Source organism: Podarcis tiliguerta (genome assembly GCF_965153285.1).
Source record: "Podarcis tiliguerta genome assembly, chromosome: 11".
Taxonomy (NCBI): domain Eukaryota; kingdom Metazoa; phylum Chordata; class Lepidosauria; order Squamata; family Lacertidae; genus Podarcis; species Podarcis tiliguerta.
Genome location: NC_139544.1, coordinates 63,125,665 through 63,142,183, shown reverse-complemented (window position 1 = coordinate 63,142,183; position 16,519 = coordinate 63,125,665). Strand labels below are relative to the sequence as shown.

General features: G+C 58.9%; 1 protein-coding gene across 1 annotated transcript in view; it reads right to left on the bottom strand.

Annotated features, from left to right (window-relative positions):
- The window catches only part of TESK1 (testis associated actin remodelling kinase 1), a 29,105-nt gene extending 13,094 nt beyond the window's left edge, over positions 1-16,011 (bottom strand). The window contains exons 1-5 of the mRNA XM_083402871.1: positions 15,757-16,011; positions 1,090-1,211; positions 577-625; positions 254-400; positions 83-165 (exon numbers count right to left, since the gene is read on the bottom strand). Coding sequence (XP_083258997.1) covers positions 83-165; positions 254-400; positions 577-625; positions 1,090-1,211; positions 15,757-15,996 — 641 coding nt within the window. The 5' untranslated portion in view covers positions 15,997-16,011. The remainder of the gene's footprint in view (positions 1-82; positions 166-253; positions 401-576; positions 626-1,089; positions 1,212-15,756) is intronic.
- Positions 16,012-16,519: the final 508 nt, after the last annotated feature.

Sequence of the window (16,519 nt, the reverse complement as noted above, 5' to 3'; positions counted from 1 at the left end):
AGAAAGAGGTCAGCCGAAGCCCAGCAGGATACCCCCGGCCCCCCAATGGCTCCCCCTGGCCAGGAAGGGCCACCGGCCTCACCTGTAGGTGGGGATCTTCTCCGCCAGGCCAAAGTCTCCCACGACGGCGGTGTAGCCGTTGTCCTCACTCCTCACGAGGCAGTTCTGGGCAGAGGGAGGAAGAAGAGGCGTCACAGGCCTCCGAGGAAGGAGAGGGGGGCGGGGAGGGGGCCGGGGGGCACCCCATGCCTACCTTGGAGGTGAGGTCGCGGTGGAAGATGCCCTTGCTGTGCAGGTAGCGGAGGCCGCGGGCGATGTCCAGGGCCAGCTTGATGCGGACGGGCCAGGGCAGCGGGGTGGGGCTGTCCAGCAGCTGCTCCAGGTTGCCACCATTGATGTACTGCAGGGGGGAACGGCAGGGGTGGGTTAGATGGCCTCTGGGGGTACCTCCCTATTCTATAGTTCTAGGCGGCCCCCGCCCGGCCTCTCTCTCCGGCCCCCAGCCCCCCCTCGAGGGATGGCAGGGGCTCCCCATCCACCTTTGTGGGCCCAGGCGGGCAGGCAGGTGAGCCTCACCTCTGTCAGCGCGTGAAGCTGGCCTTGGTGGACGCAGACGCCCATGAACCTGGAATGAGAGGGGGAGACAGAAGGGCCCGTCAGGACGCAGGGAGACCCTCCCCTCATGCACCCACGCCCCTCCGACCCCTTGCCCAGGGCAGAAGAGCAAGCAGCCGTTAGCCTCAGGTCCCCGGTCTGTAAAATGGGAACAGCACCTCTGGCAACTAGGAAGGAGGACACAGAGCTCCAGACTTTTTTGGGGGGGATAGGAGGAGCCCAGCCCACTCAAACCCCCACTTTCTAACACTGAGACCCCCCTCAATGTACTCCCCAGACCTTTCCATCTCCTCTGCTGGAAAGAAAAGTGGGCTTTTTTGAACTGAAGCCAGAGTCCGGCCGGAGTTGTTCTTTGAGGTCCCTGCGAAAGACCTATGGAAGGGGGAGGTTGGGGGGCTGCACCTGGAATCCCCTCCGGCCAGACTGGGCCCCCCCTTTGGCCAGAGCCCCCCACCCCCACCGAGGCAGCCTCACCGGAGGATGTTGGGGTGGGAGAGGCGGTTCATCAGCTGGACCTCGCGCAGCATGTTGCCACGGTTACTCATCAGCTTGTTCATCTTCAGCACCATGATCTGCCCCGACTGGCGATGCCTCACCTGCAGGGAGAGCGGAGCCGTTCCTTGAGGGGGGGGAGCTTTTGCCATTTATTGCATTCAGTGCCAGGTTTACGTATAAGCACTGGCGTCACAGCGGGGGGGGGGGACGGGGTGCCCTGGGTGCCATGTCTGGGGGGTGACAAGAAGGCACCCTACAGGGACTTGCGGCGGCGCAAGCAGCCATTGCGCCACCGCAGCTGCATGTAGAGGATTCTCTGTTTGCAGCTGCAGCCGCGAGCCGAGGATCCCAGCACTGGCAGGAAACCACGATGTACAGCGCATGTGCGGCGTCACATGCATGCGCCGTGTGTAATAACGCCGCACATGCACTGTACATACGTCTGTAACGACTCTGCACATGCGCACATGCGTCCATATGGTGCTCGAGCGGCACCACTGGCAAACTGCTATGTACAGTGCATGTGCGGCATTGCTGCATTTGGTGCATGCGCCGTACGTAGCGAAGCCACACATGCGCCGTACATAGCGGTTTGCCGCCCCGGGTGTCACGACACCTTCGTTCGCCCCTGAGTATAAGCTAAATAAGCTCTGGCTTAAGGCCCCCACTCTCTTGGGGGGCCCCAAAAAATTTAAAGGAAAAAACAACTGAATGGACATTTCTAAAATGTAAGATAAAAAAACAAATAAAATAAAACCTACATACAAATAAAATAAAACGTACATACAGCAACAATTACTTTGATAAAATACGTGTGGGCTTGTGGGCTTCTCAGAAGAGGGGGGTCATTGGCCACTATTGTAAACAAAATCTGCCCTTTTCCCTTATGGGGTACCCAAGAGCCCATATAGAGTCCTTACGTAGGTTCCCTATTGGTAGGAGAAAATAACAGGCCAAGCAGAGAATATTGAGAAGCAAAGCAGCTAGTAAGCTTGATCTTTATTGATCTGTTGCAACAGGGTGCTCCCCTCACACGCAGGAGAGGAAGAGGACCCCCAAAATTGCTGTGCAAGGCCTTATAAAGACTTTTGAAATTCCCTGCCCTGGAGCTCAAGACCACCCCCCAAATACATTATACATACCATCAATGTACATGCTTGGCTGGTACACTTATGAACATTTAACGTATATCTAAGACCTCAAAATTCCTATTACACCACTTTGAGGACATGATGCTGGCCTAGTGCCCCCCCCACACTGGTATTCGAAGGTGGGGGACAGGGAGGACGGTCTCCCTGGGTGCCATCTGAGCGGGGTGACGTCACCGCTGCCCCTGCCCCCACCCCCTGGGACGCTCGGTGCTCACCGTGCATTTCAGGGATGCCTGGCACTCGCTGTGAATGTCCCAGGACATGTGCCGTGTGCTGCGCACCCCCCAACGCACCCACCGCAGGTGGCGCACCCCCCCCCCGGGATGCGCGACAGCCATGCCCCCGAATGTATGTTGCTCCCAGAGCCAGAGCAGGTAGCTTCGCCACTGCCCCCCCCCCCCACGTTCTGCAGCTCTCCATATGCCACGGAAGCAGCTGGTGGGGGGAGAAGGGCTATGCAAAAGGGAGGTTTTCCATGACTGCCCAGCCAGAAGCTGCTCCCAAGGAAGGACCCCCCCCCCCCCGGGCTTCCTGGCATGGGGAGGGGAGAGAGGCGTCTGCGCCAGCCCACACCTGCAGGCCTCTGAGACAGCCGCCCCCCCCAGCCAGGCCCAGCAGCTGCTTCTCCCCCCTGCAGGGAGTCCTCCTCCGAGGGGCAGCCTCCCAGATTCCTGGCCGCTGCCATCAGCTGCTGCTGCTCTTGCCCTTTTTAGTCGATGCTCCAAGGCCGGCGGGCGAGGCTGCCTGCTCCTCCTGTGCCGCCTCTTGCTGCTTCCCCCCCTGCAGCCCCAGGGAAGGCGAGGAGGAAGGGGGCAAGGGGGTCTGGGCAGAACAGATGTGGGGGGCAGGAGAGACCCAGGGCTGGTGGCTGCAGGACCCCAGAGGGAAGGAAGCCCCTCACAGCAGCCCCATCTCTAAAGAAGAGCACCATCCAGCTGAATCACAGAACTGCAGAGTTGGAAGGGACCATCAGGGTCATCTAGTCCAACCCCCTGCAATGCAGGAATCTTTTGCCCCATGTGGGGCTTGAACCCCCGAACCGGAGATGCTTTACCGACTGAGCTGCCCTGTACCGAGCGGAAGAGCACATCCTCCAGCCGCCATGCCCCCAAATCCCAGGTGCACTCTTCACATGCTCAGGGACCCTCTGCTTTGTGACGCCTTCACATCACCCTGGAAGTGTTCTGGGGCTGAGTCTGCCCCTAGCGCAGGGCTGCCTGGTGAGAGCAGCTCAAGGTGGGCCAAGGCTCGACCCCAGCATGATCGGCTAGGGCCTAACCCCCCCAGCGCAGGTCAGGGGATGCTGTGGGGTGGGGCTGGGCGTAGGGCTGCCATCAGCCTTTCACAGAGGGACCTTCAAGGGTCCTCTAGTCCAGCCCCCGGCAATGCAGGAATCACTGCTAAAAAACCCCTCCCACCTCTGCTTAAGAACCTCCAAGGAAGGAGAGTTTGCCACCTGCATTTATTCCTGCACTGCGAGGGGTAGGTCTAGATGACCCCTGGGGTCCCTTCCAACTCAGCCATTCTGTGCTTCCACAATGATTTTCCGTGCCCCGGACAGACAGACCCCCAAGACTCTCCTTGGCCATGCCAGCTCTTCCCACCATTGTCCTGCAAGGCCCCAGAGCTCAGCAGGGCAGAGTCTCTCGGGTGCCAGGCAAGGAGGAGGGGGCAGAGTGTGTGTCTCACCAACTGCTGCCAAGGCCTGGTGTGTGAAAGGCGATAGCCCAGCCTCCCTAATGCATCCCTTCCGCCAAGTCCTTCAATTATTGAGCTCTCTCTCACCAAATGGTGGCCCAGAGGTCACCTGTCACAGGTGTCGCCTTTCATCAGAGTCTGCCACTGCCCCCCGCAAGCAGAGAGGAAGCACCTCAGGGCAGGGACTCCCTGCAAGACGGAGGACTAAGGAGGCTGCCAGCCCCACAGACCCTCCAGCCGTTGGGTCTGGCCAAAGGAAAAGCCATGCAGCAGCCTTCTAGTCCTCAGTAATGGAGCAGGACTACCTTCTAACATGCTACCAGATTCCCCCCCCCCCTTTCTGCTAAAGGACGCAGATCTTCCTGGGACTGCGGGGGGGGGGGGGACGACAGATGACACACACGTGAACTCAATTCCCCTCCCCTCTCCCCAGGCCTCCCCCTCCCTCAGCAGCATGGAAGGAAACTCCACCCCAAACTCATGTCTGGCGCTTTACCCCTAAACTCAAATGCAAGTGCCTTGAAAGGGTTAAGGCCTCCTTCCCAGCCTGTTTATTCAGGCAGGATGTCCAATTTTGGAGCCTGACATTTATGCAGCAGAGACTTCTCCAGAACCTCCCCTCTGCCAGCTCCCTTCGGAGGAAGGGCCCGTCCTCCGGGCTTACAGAAATGAATAGAAAAACCGTAAATCACATTCCAGGATTTGCTCCAAAGTGCAGGGCTGATAAAACCAAGCATGTTCCAGAATCCAGCCTGGCTGATCAGGCTCCAGATAACAGAGTTAATGTTCCTCGATCGCAGACACTTTGATCTGGCTCGTCCTTCCAATCATAGAGTTGTAGAGCTGGAAGGGACACCCAGGGCTCATCCATCCCAACCCGCACAGCCCCTTGCTGTGCCAAAGCCAGGCCGGAAGCTAGCCAGCAGGACCAGAGGTCAAGCCCTCACCAGCCATAAAAGCCCAGGCAGGGAGGATCCAGCAGGTTGCCTTGTCTTCATTTTCTGAAATGCAGGGGGTTGTTCCGGATGACCTTGTGCGTCTCCCTTCCTACAATTCTATGGTCCACCTTTTCTCCAAGGAGCTCAAGGTGGAATATAAATGCAGAAAAAAGAATCAATAAATGTGGCAGAGCGGGCTCAGAACAGCAGCGGGAGAACTTTGCCTAAGGAAGTCAAGAATGTGAGCTGACCCAAACTCTAGCTGTAGCAGAACATGAGAAGAAGAGCCCGGCGGCAGGATCAGGCCAGAGGGAGCCCTCCTAGCCCTGCTCTCTAATCCTGCAGTGGCAAAGCAGTCGCCCCAAAGGGAAACCGCCAAGCAGGATTCAGGCCCAAGAGCAAGTCCTGTGGTTTCCAGCTGCGGATATTCAGCCCTGGAGACAGAGCTATCAGTAGCCCTCTCCCCTATCAATTGGTCTAATCCTCTTTAAAGCCACCCAAGTCAGCAGCCATCCCCGTCTCATGTGGGAGGGAGTTCCGTAGTTCAACTCTGCGCTATGTGCAAAAGGACTGTCTTTTCTCTGTCCTGAATCTTCCAGCATTCGGACGCAGGAGGAAAGGCCCGTTTGCCAGACGGATAGATAAACTTTATTCGCGTTAGCCAATGGCCATAGCAACATAAAGGTAAAGGTAAAGGTACCCCTGCCAGTATGGGCCAGTCTTGCCAGACTCTAGGGTTGTGCGCTCATCTCACTTAAGAGGCCGGGAGCCAGCGCTGTCCGCAGACACTTCTGGGTCACGTGGCCAGCGTGACGAAGCTGCATCTGGCAAGCCAGCGCAGCACACGGAAACGCTGTTTACCTTCCCGCTAGTAAGCGGTCCCTATTTATCTACTTGCACCCAGGGGTGCTTTCGAACTGCTAGGTTGGCAGGTGCTGGGACCGAGCAACGGGAGCTCACCCTGCCGCGGGGATTCGAACCGCCGACCTTTCAATCGGCAAGCCCTAGGCGCTGAGGCTTTTACCCGCAGCGTCCCATAGCAACATAAAACAAGCAATATATACAATCAAAAAGACAATGGGTAAAAAGGGCAATCAAATGACCAAGATTATCATTCAGATACCGAGAGAGGGACCTGCCGGCTCCTGACCTCCCTTCATCCCTGACCCTTTCCCCTCCTCGGTCCCATTTCAAGGTCGTCCGAAGCCAGCGCCACCCAGGGACCAGGTGAGCACCAAGGAACACAAAAGCATGCAAGAGGGAACAATTGGGGCCTCTGTTTACGTCTAAACAAGGCGGCTTCACGGGCAGCAGAGAAGGAACCCGCTCCAGTTTGTGGCCCCCTCTGTCCCAGCAAGGTCTCTTTGAAGGCACCTCCTGTAATGCCAGGGAGGCACCAGGGAGGCAGATCTGGCCCAGATAAGTTCCAGCCTCGGAGCCAGGCAAGCCTCCTAATGAGGTTGTGGTGGCTGCCCAACGCTCACTTAGGGAAGTCCTGCCCAGCTGGAGCCGAGTGTCAGCACTTCTGGGCTGGGAGGATTGCAAAAGGATTGGGCCACGGTGCCCTTTCCCTCGCAGCTGGGGGGAGATTTCAAAACAGTTGGAAGAAGAGAATTTTTAACCTACTGATGTGCTTATTGCATGTTAGCGTTTACATTTCTGGGAGAGACTTTCAGTGCAAACCAGAGTTAGGAACTCAGATATAGAACTGGCGGGAAGAATCCGGAACCAGCGAGATCAAGCATTTCGAAAAGACTGGAATAAATTTATATTATGTTTGAAAGACAACTGTAAGCAATTAACATCACTAGCAGGGTTATCTGAATATTTGTAAGATAAAATTGCTACCTATTCAGGATGAGCAATGTAATAACTTGATATAACAAGAATAGGAAAGGAAGTGAAATACAAAGATGCAAAATGTAAGTTTGTAAACTATTAGGTGGGTGGGAAGCCATTAAGCTCAGTTGAGCCAAAAAGATTTAATAAGAAGATACGATGTTACACAATGTGATTATATGTAAAACTAATAAAAATGATTATACAAAAATAGAAACTCAGATATAGAAACTAGGTGCCAAATGGCTCCTCAAACCAGGGTTACAGCTGCCAAAACGGAGTGCCCGGTGGCCCTTTGGGGGCCAGATGACGTGAAAGTTGTAATTTTCAATACATTCGTTCTGATTCTGCAGATAATGTATAACTGATCAAATTCGACAGGATGCGTTGCTAGTGTATGAGAGCAGATCCACGGATGCCCTGGCAGGCGCCTCCAGAGGGGGAGACGTCAGGCGCCATCCGGGCAAATGGGCATCTTCTCTTGGTCGCAAGCGGCTGAGAGCCAGGGGCAACATGTGCCTGGCTAATTTTGAACATTGGTGCAAATACTTTGAATATCCAGAACATAGTGCACAGCAGCGTACGGGAAGGAGATGGGTTCGCATCCAGGAAGCATTAAGTGAAAACTGTTTGTTTGGGAGGAGTGGGTATGCTGTGGGGCAGGTATTTTTAAATGTTTCCCTCTCTAGGTGTACCCATTGTTTTGTCTCATCTTCTAGTATATATGGGATTATATGGCGTATTTGGTTGGCAATGTAATATGCTTCTATGTTGGGGATTCCCCATCCTCCTTCTGAGCTGGGGAGGTGCAGGTATTTGGGGCTTATTCTTGGTTTTTTATGTGAGAAGATGAAAGAGTGTAGTTTTCTCTGCCCAGCTGCAGAGTTGGGTTGGTGGGCTATAAGTGAAAACTGTTCAGGCAGGCCAGCTCTCAGCCGGGAGAGCCTTAGTTGGCTGGTTGGTTGGTTGATTTTACTTCTATGCCGCTTTTCCAAAACGAGCTCTGCTCAAAGCAGCTGACAGCAGACATTCAAAACATCAAAACACAAAAATAGAGCATGTTAGTAAACTCAAAAACCAACAATTTAGCAAACAAAGAATAAATTCAACATTACACAACAAAAAAAGGGAAAGAAACCAATCTAGGTTTAAGTACACAAATACAAAATAAAGCGAGAGTTATGGCAATAAAGTTACTGTTTTCTTCTGCTCCTACAATAGAAGGGGCCTGGCCTGCCTTACTGGGTCGCTGTTTGAGGACAAACCAGGAAAAGATGGCAGGACACTAAAAAACACACGCTGTCGATGAGCAGCAAGAGTCTGAAAGACGCTTCAAACCTGTCCCTGGTGTTTCTCCAGCCCTGGTGGCAAAATAAGGACATCAGAAGAGGCCTGAGTCTGGATCAGGCCAGAAGAGGCCCATCTGGTCCAGCACCCTGTTCTCACAGGGGCCAACCAGATCCCTCCAAAGGGATCCCACAAGCAGGATCTGAGCACAGCAGAAGCAGCTCTCTCCAACCATGCGATTCCCAGCAAATGGCATAATTGGCAGAGATGGACTTCCTCCAACCGGGGAGGTGAAACATGGGCATTGTGGGCAGTAGCCTCTGGAGAGACCAGCTTATTCATTTATTTGTGTAAAAAAAAGTATATACTGCTACATCATTTAAAAAAAAAATCAAAGAGGCTTATAGCAACGGTATTTATATGCAATAAAAACCGCAGAGGAAAATTAAAACCAAGAGATCATCAACTTGCCATGACAGAGAAATGTTTTGCTAGCAGCCTGCATAAGATTATGGGAAACGGGTCTTGCCATGTGAAGCTCTGGCCACAGCGACAGTGAGGAAAAAGCCCCCATGAAAGAGGCCTAGAACCACAGAGCTGGAAGGGACCCCAGGGGTCATCCAGCCCACCCCTGAAATGCAGAAACCACAGCGGAAGAATCATAGAATCGTTGAGCCCAAAGGGACCCCAGGGGTCATCCAGCCCACCCCTGAAATGCAGAAATCACAGCTCAAAAATCGCCTTCAGGCGGCCCTCCAAGCTCTGCTTAAAAACCTCCTCCCCTTTCCGCCACCCTCGCAAACCTCTGCCACTGCTGGCCCCTCGCTCCAGCCTGCATTGACCTGATTACGGCCACACTGGCGTTGGCAAGAGCAGACAAATACTGGCACAGCCCAGCCTGTTTCTGAAACCAGGATGTGGCAGAACCTGATGAACAGCTGGCTTGATCCAGCCGCTGATATTCGCGGAGGGTGGCAAGGACAGGGCAGAGCCTCCCTCGGCTGGTACACCGCTAGGGCCCTGGCAGCTTCTCCAGCTGGCGAAGGGTGTCTCTCGCTGGCCTGGGGACCCTGCAAAGCCACTGCTGCCAGTCCAAGCAGGAGATGCCCGGGCTAAGTGGGCCAGCGGCCAAACTGCCTCGGAGGGCAGCTCAAGGGCCCCAGGCCAGCGAGAGAGTCTCTGCTTTGCCCGCAGAAGGGCCCCGGGTGCAACCTTCAGCAGGAAAAGATGCCAGGCTCTTTGGCCTGGGAGAGCTTCTGGCCGCCAGAGGAGGGGCTAGTGGGCAGGGGGTAGGCAGGGCAAGGCAGCCTCCTGCGTCAAGTCATTCCGCCTTTATTTCATGAAATCTATACACTGCTTGTTTGTTCAAGAAAGCCTCCATTTACAAAAAAAAGATTAAGCAATAAAATTATCAATAACAACCGACAGCTATAATTTAAGACTTTCAAAAAGCTAAAATAACAACGGAATAAAAATGGATTAAAACCGGCAGCAACCTTCTCAGTCTCTGGGGAGGCTTGTCAAAACAAAACCTGTTTCTAGCAGGCGCCGAAAAAGAGGGTGCAGCGAAATCGCCTCCCTGAAGTCAAGAGGCAGGGAGTTCCAAAGGGCGCAGGTGGCCACACTTGCAAGATTCCTGCCTCGTGGTCCCTGCCAGTGCTATGCTTCTCTAACAAAGACCTTCACACGGCTGCCACCCCCACCCCTTCGAAGGCTGTGCTTCCCCACACGCTCCAGCCCTCCCCACCCCCCAGGGGCCAGGCCCAGGCTGCAGCAGCTAACAGAGGAGGGCTGGGCTCAGGAAGAGCAGCGTGGAAGCCCCTCCCCAGTCTGGCTGGCCCTCGGCCAAGACCCACGGCCTCTCACCTCCAGCTGCTTTCTCAGAACTCCTCCTGGCTCAGGAAGGGCTTCCCACCCCCCATTCCCACCCCCGGCAAGGCCTTCTGTGCCCCTGCAGACTTTGGCACCTTCCTAGTGGGGCAAGCCAGCCCCAGAGGCAAAGGGGCAGCACAGAAAGAGCTGGGGGTGGCAGGGGGAATCCCCAGAAAAAGGGACCCCCAGATCAGGGGAGCAACCGGCAGGTCCTAGAAAAGCCACGCATGTCTCTCTCTCTCTCCCCCCCCCCCCAGCTTTCTTCCGTCTGTCCTGCTGTCAGCAGAGATCCTAGAATGGGAGAGCTGGAAGGGGACCCTCAGGGTCATCCAGACCAACCCCCTGCAATGCAGGAATCACAGCTGAAAAGGCCAAAGCAGGCCCCACAAATTGCAAAGAAGTGCACACCCTACAGAGTGGGCCAGAGATCACAAGGGGTTGCTTCTACACACACACACACACGCGCGCGCGCGCACACACACACACACACACACACCCCACTCCAAAATCCATGCCTCCTGCTATTGCTCCTGGTCCCCCCGCTGGGTGCCTCTGTGTGGGTGGGCACCCTCTGAGTGGCTTCGGCTGCCCGCCAGGGCAAAGCAGGGGCAAACCCAGATTAGCCGGCTTCTAATTCCCCTCTAATGAGCCCTGGGCTGGGTGCGGCACCTAATGACCCTAATAATCCCTCTGCACAAGCCGGGAAGGAGATCAGAGGCGGCAGGCCAGGCTGGGAGAGTCTGCCTGAGGAGGGGAGAGTGGGGGAGGGGTGCCCCCCTCCAAGAGGGCAGAGGCAGGGGCACCTCGCACACAAGGCTCAGAGGCCAGTGCTCATTCCTCAAAGCGGCCCCTGGCACAGAGGAGGGCAGGGTCCCTGCCAAGACACTCCAAACGGGGGGGGGGGAATCCGAAATGGCACCCGGTCTGGGGACACCCTGGCTGGCTGGCAGGCAGGAGTCACGAGCTGGCCTGCTCCTCTGTAAATGACTGGGGGGGGGGGCTGTTGATGTTCTCCAGCTCCGAGAGGAGCAGGCAGAGATTCCTGCAGCGATGCCACCCACTCCTGGCACGGGGCCTGCAATCCGGGCACATTCCCAGAGCCAAGCTCTGCTGCTGCGGCCACCCACCTCCCTCCCGGCAGCAGCTGGGGCCCAGCTGGGCCTCCCCACCCACCCCGTGGCTTCCGAGCCCACTCCTCGCGGCCGGCAGGTGGGTGGGCAGCCTTCAAGGCGGCAGAGGCTACACCAGGCCTTGCCCTCCTCCAGACCAAACTCCAGCCCACGGGCACACGCAGCGCAGGGCACAGCTGCCAGGCCAGGCCTGGGCAACTTGGGGCACCCCTCCCAGTGGGAAGCAGCAACCGAGTGACATTTGGGGCCCCAGGGGCCCCAGAACTCTGGCCCAGGCACCAAGGGGGGCAGGGGAGCCTGGGGGGGGGGCAGAGGCTGTGCAGTGCATGTGTGTTTGTGAATGCCGTTCTCTGCTGGGAGCCTCCTTTGACTACTTGTTGGAAGGGATCCCAGGGGTCATCTTTCTCGTCCAACCCACCACAACGCAGGGATCACAACTGGATTTTTCTGTCTTTCTTGGATGGTGGAAATAACCACCTCAGCTTTCGCTTCTGCTCCAGTTTTCCAAATCCGGAGGTGGAGGGCTGAGCCCTTGCTGTTCATTGTGGGGCAACGCCAGCCTTGCGAGGTAGGCAGCGCCTCCAAGCCCCACAGCAGCGTCCCTTCAGCAAATGCCAGTGTGATCGTGTGCAACACAGAGACACAAATCCACGAATGCAAACCCTGCGCACGGCTTGCGCAGAAAACCTCCAGGCAGAAATCTGGGCTCCCCACTGTATGTAGTTGGGGGTGGGCGAGAGAGACCAGAACACCCCCCTCCCTGCCCCCAAGGCAAGGTTTGCATCCTCATCGCTGCATCCAGGGGACCCATAGCAAGCCACCCAGAGCAAGCAGAGGCAGAGACCTCCAGGTGACTCGAGCGAGCAAGTCAAGCCGCGAGGGGCCGGGAAAGGCCCAGGATTGGAGCTTGGCCAATTCCTCCTTCCTGACTCCCAAGGCAGCCGCCAGACCCCAAACACAAGCCAGGGCTCCTGAGCATCTCTTCCAGTATTTACAAAATACTTTAGCAAGCTGGGACTGGCCCAGAGACACAGAGCAGCCCAGGCATGTGGGGTCCACTCTGTGGGGGAAGCGCAAGAGGCCAAGGAGAGACCCAGCGAGGGACGGAAGGAAGGGCGGATCCTGGAAACAAGCGCTGGCTGGCCGGCAGGAGCCAAGGCGGAGGCGCTCAGGATCAGTGCCAGCAGACACGGGGGGGGGGGGGGACCCAATCAGACCCAAGAGCCCCCTTGGGCTGGCAAGCGCAATGCAGGCAGGGGCAAGCCAGCCTCTTGTGGGACCCAGGATGAGGGGAACCTCAGCGGTCATCTAGTCCACCCTCCTCTTGGGGTTCTGCCCCAGAGTGCCCTCCCCAGTGCCAGGATTATTCAGCCAAGGAGCAAATGCGCTTGGCTCAGAGAGGCCCAAGAGAGGAATGCATGCCCTGCACCCAGCGCCTCTGCCAACCGGGCGCCCTGCCGCTCCCCTGGACTACAAATCCCATCAGGTGGGGGGCTGTGGTCCAGGACATTTGGAGAGCACCAGTCTGGTGAATCCTGCTCTGCGCCACAGAGCGGCTGCTCTCAGTTTACAGGCCTTGGGGCTCAGCGTAGGAAGAGACATCTCTGGTTAGGGGGCTTTCGATGGGGCCTTCGCAGCCCTGCAAAACCTTTCCTAGTTTCAGCCGCCCCCCAAAATACACAACACATAACTCTGTATCTGCCGCTTTAATTTGCATGTGACGCTTTTAGCTGCTCCTGGAATTGCAGAGGACAAGTCCTTTTTTGAGGAGGAGAAGCGGACGGGGCCTTTGCTCAGGCGCAGCTGCCTTTGTGGAGACAGTGGGGCAAATCTGGGGGATTGGGGGCTGGAAAAGGCCAAAGGATCAGCAGCAGCAGCTGCCTCTGTCCTGGTGACTGGAGACCCTCCTGCACAGGACCCCACAAAGCCGCCAGCCCCACGGGGTGATCAGCCAACCCTGGGTCGAAATCCCCCGAGGGAGGCCAGCTGCAAGAATCTCTGGGGCAGCCCAAACACACAGGAGTTCAGGGCACCCGGATTTGTACAGAGTGGCACCCTGGCCTGCCCTCTTGGCCGAGAGGAGCTCAAGGGTCAAAAGGCCTTTGGCTGCCCTGGCAAGAACCGACACAGGGGGAACCCCCTGCCCTAGGTCCGCAAAGCAAGGCTGTGCACGTGTGGCAACTCTGTCCTTGGCCGAAAAGCGGGTGGCATCTGCCTGGCAGCGGAGAAGCTGGATAGGCCAGGCCGGATGACTCAGGAGCCGAGGCAAAGCCCTGGCCGGCCCAACTGGCCCTGCCTGGGATCCTGCATGCCACACACACGCACACACACACGTGCAGAATGCAATCTCCCGAGCAACTGCACCTTGCCCCTTCCCCGCAGCCCAGCTGCCAGGACTAATTGAGAGCCCTCCCACTTCCTCCCCTGCCCGGGCACCGACGGGGACTTTGCCGCTCTGCCGTTCCCTCTGCTCCTTCCCAAAGTCCTGCCAAGAACTGGCAGGATCCCAGCATGCACTGCTCCCTCCAGAGAACAACAACTGGGACACCTTCAGGGCTGAGTGCAAAGAGCCCGGCCAGGAGAGGCCTGGGAAGGGAGGGAGGGTGGCTCTTGGCCAAGCGCCCTCCTTAGCCTCTCCGGGGGGGGGCCTCCTGGGCACCGGGGCTGGCAGTGGAAGGTGCCCCCTTCCCAAGCAGCCACAGGGCAAGCCAGTGGCAGTGGCAGGCAGGCAAGGAGGGCTCCCCTAAGACCAACAGAAAGCCTTGGGTCAGGCCAAAGGGGACTCACCTCACCACGGATCTGAGCACCAGAAGCCTCACCCCTCATCAAGTTTCCAGAAAGTGGGATCCAGAAGAGGCCTGGCTGCCCCCGTGGAGGCACAGCAGAGCCATCCCGGCTGCCAACCGCTGAGAGCTTGGTGTCCCTTCCTGAATTAATCTAAATCCTCTTTTAAAGGCACCCAAGTTGGTGGCCTCCAGTGGGAGGGAGTTCCACAGTTCAGCGATGCCCTGTGTGAAGAAGGGCTTTCTTTTCCCTGTCCTGAATCTCTCCTGGAAGTTTGCACATGGGCAGAAGGCCAGCTGACTGGCAGGAGGCCGGACGGTGCTCAGGGTCAGATCACAGCCTGCATTGAGGCCTCTTGCGAGGGACGTGGCCAGTCCAGAACACAGCGGGTCTCCACTCCCAAGTCAGGATGTGTCCCTCAGCCCCTGCCCGGCTTGCCTTGCCTTTAGCAGAGGAGCACTGCCAAGGGGGTGAAAGTGGGGGGAGAGGGTTTTGACACCACCCAGGCTGCAGCAGCTGTCAGCCAGGACCATCTTTGTGCCCGAAACCTCGTGGGTGACTCTGGAGGAGCCCCAGGGCCAGAGGGATGGATCTACCAGGCAGAGTTTATCCAGTCACTCGGGGTCCCACACCGAAGAGCGGGCACAGCAGAGACTCTGGCTATTCTGGAAGAGGGAGCGCTGGACGGAGCCTGACCCTGGCATCCTCAGCCGAAGGAGCGGGCCCCTCCCCACCCTGCCCCACTCTCCTCCTCCACCAGGGCAGGACAGACCCCCTGGCTCTCCCAGGCCCACCCTCTGCCCCCCTCGGCTCCCCCCTCAGAGGACAACAGCATTTCACACGCCTCAGGAGATGTTCCAAGAAGCCTGCGAGGTAGGCCAGCACTGCAGCTGAGAGAGAAGGGCTCAGGCACAGAGTCAGAGCAACAGCCCACCAGGCTGAGTATTGCAAGCACTGACTGGCAGCATCAGCTCGCCATGTTTTTCTCCTGGGGACGGAAGTTGCGCCTTCTGCATGCCGGGCAGATGCTCTGAGCAGAGTGGGAAGTGGGAGGAAGGGGAGATGCGAACAGAAGGTATTTTGACCCCCGAGCAGTGGCACTGTGCCAGCTACTTCGTGCCAGGGGCCCAGAAGTGTGAGGGTGAAACCCGGGAGCCTCGCCAGCCCTCAGGACAGAGGAGCTCCCTGCAAGCCAAAGGCTCCACAGAGGGGCAGCCTTCCTTCTGCCAGCCATCGGGCACCAACCCGCCACCTGTTCCAAGCCTGCCTTCCTGTCTCTCGTGGGGGCCTCAACCTTCTGGCCCCCTCAAAATCCTTGCCCAGCTCACCTGGGCCTCATGCATGCTGCCCCAGGTGGCTGGCCGCCGCCTCCTCTCTGCCCCAGGGCACCCCAGCCTCCACATCTGGGGCTAGAGGGCAGTGCCCACATGGTCACTCTCATAGAGGGGGTGCTGCTTCTCCAAGTGTGCCCCAGCTGCACCCTCCGGAGTGGCCGAAAAATGCCAGCCCTGCCCCTTGGCACCGTCCCCTCCCACCTCACCCAGGCTGTCAACAGAGAGCGGGACCCTCCCACTCGCACACTGACAGAGGAGAACAGGCACGGGTGGGGGCGCCCAGAAGGGACACCCTCTCCCCACCCCAAAGAACAAAGCACACTGTGCCAGGGCGCCATGCCAGCCCCATGACAACAACACGCCTCCCAGCTGTCATGACAGGGCCTGGCCCAGACCACGGGCATGCGTGCCAACTGCCCGAGCAGGCGGCGGGGGGCACAAGTGGCACAGCGCCCCCCCCCCGCCTGCGGACCCCAAGGGCTTGACAGGGCTGCTCTGACGGAGCTGCCCACCCAACAGAGGACACCCCGCCCCCGCCCGCCCAGCGCGGGGCTGTCAGATTTCCCCCGGCCCCCGCCAGCCTCCCGCGCGGCCCGCCGCCGCCGCCGCTCACCTTGAAGACCTCGGAGAAGAAGCCGGCGCCGATCTTCTCGCAGTAGAAGTCGTCGATGCGCGCCAGCGTGGAGACGGCGCTGCGCAGGGCCCGGTAGGAGGAGGGCCGCAGCCGCCCCCCGCCCGCCCAGCCCCCGCCGCCCCCGCCCGCCGCCGCCCCCTCGCCGCCCTCGCCCGCCTCGTCCAGCCGCAGCGAGAGCGCCGGCCGACGCGCCCCCGACGCCGCCTTCTCGCGCTCCATCGCCGGGGCGGCCCGCAGCACCCCCGGCCCCCTTCACATGGCGGGCGGCGGCGGCGCGGGGAGAGCGGGGCGGGGCGCCCGGGCCAGCCCGGGCCGGACGGGAGGAGCAGCGGGCCGGAGGGCGCGGGCGGGCGGGCGGGCGGGCAGCGAGGGCGGCGGCGGCGGCGGCGTCGGGGCTCCGGGCGCGGCGCGGCGATCGCGGCTGGTCTGCGGCGGCCCCGGAGCGAGCGGAGGCACCGGCGGAGGCGGAGCCGCGGCGGCGCGGGCGGGGCCACCCTTAACTCCTCGCCTGCCGCCGCCGCCGCCGCGCGGGCACGAGCCGCGCAGCCCCGACGGACCGGCCGCCCTGCAGCGCCCCGGACGGACGCGCCCCGCAGCGGCGCATCGCTCTCCCAGTCGCCCCGCGGTGCCAGCGCGCTGCCCCTCCGCCTTCCCCTCGTCTGACCCCCCCCCCAAGACCGAGGGGGCCTGATGCAGCGGCCCCCCAGCCCATCCCGCCAAAAGAAAGACGGGGGCCAGAAGG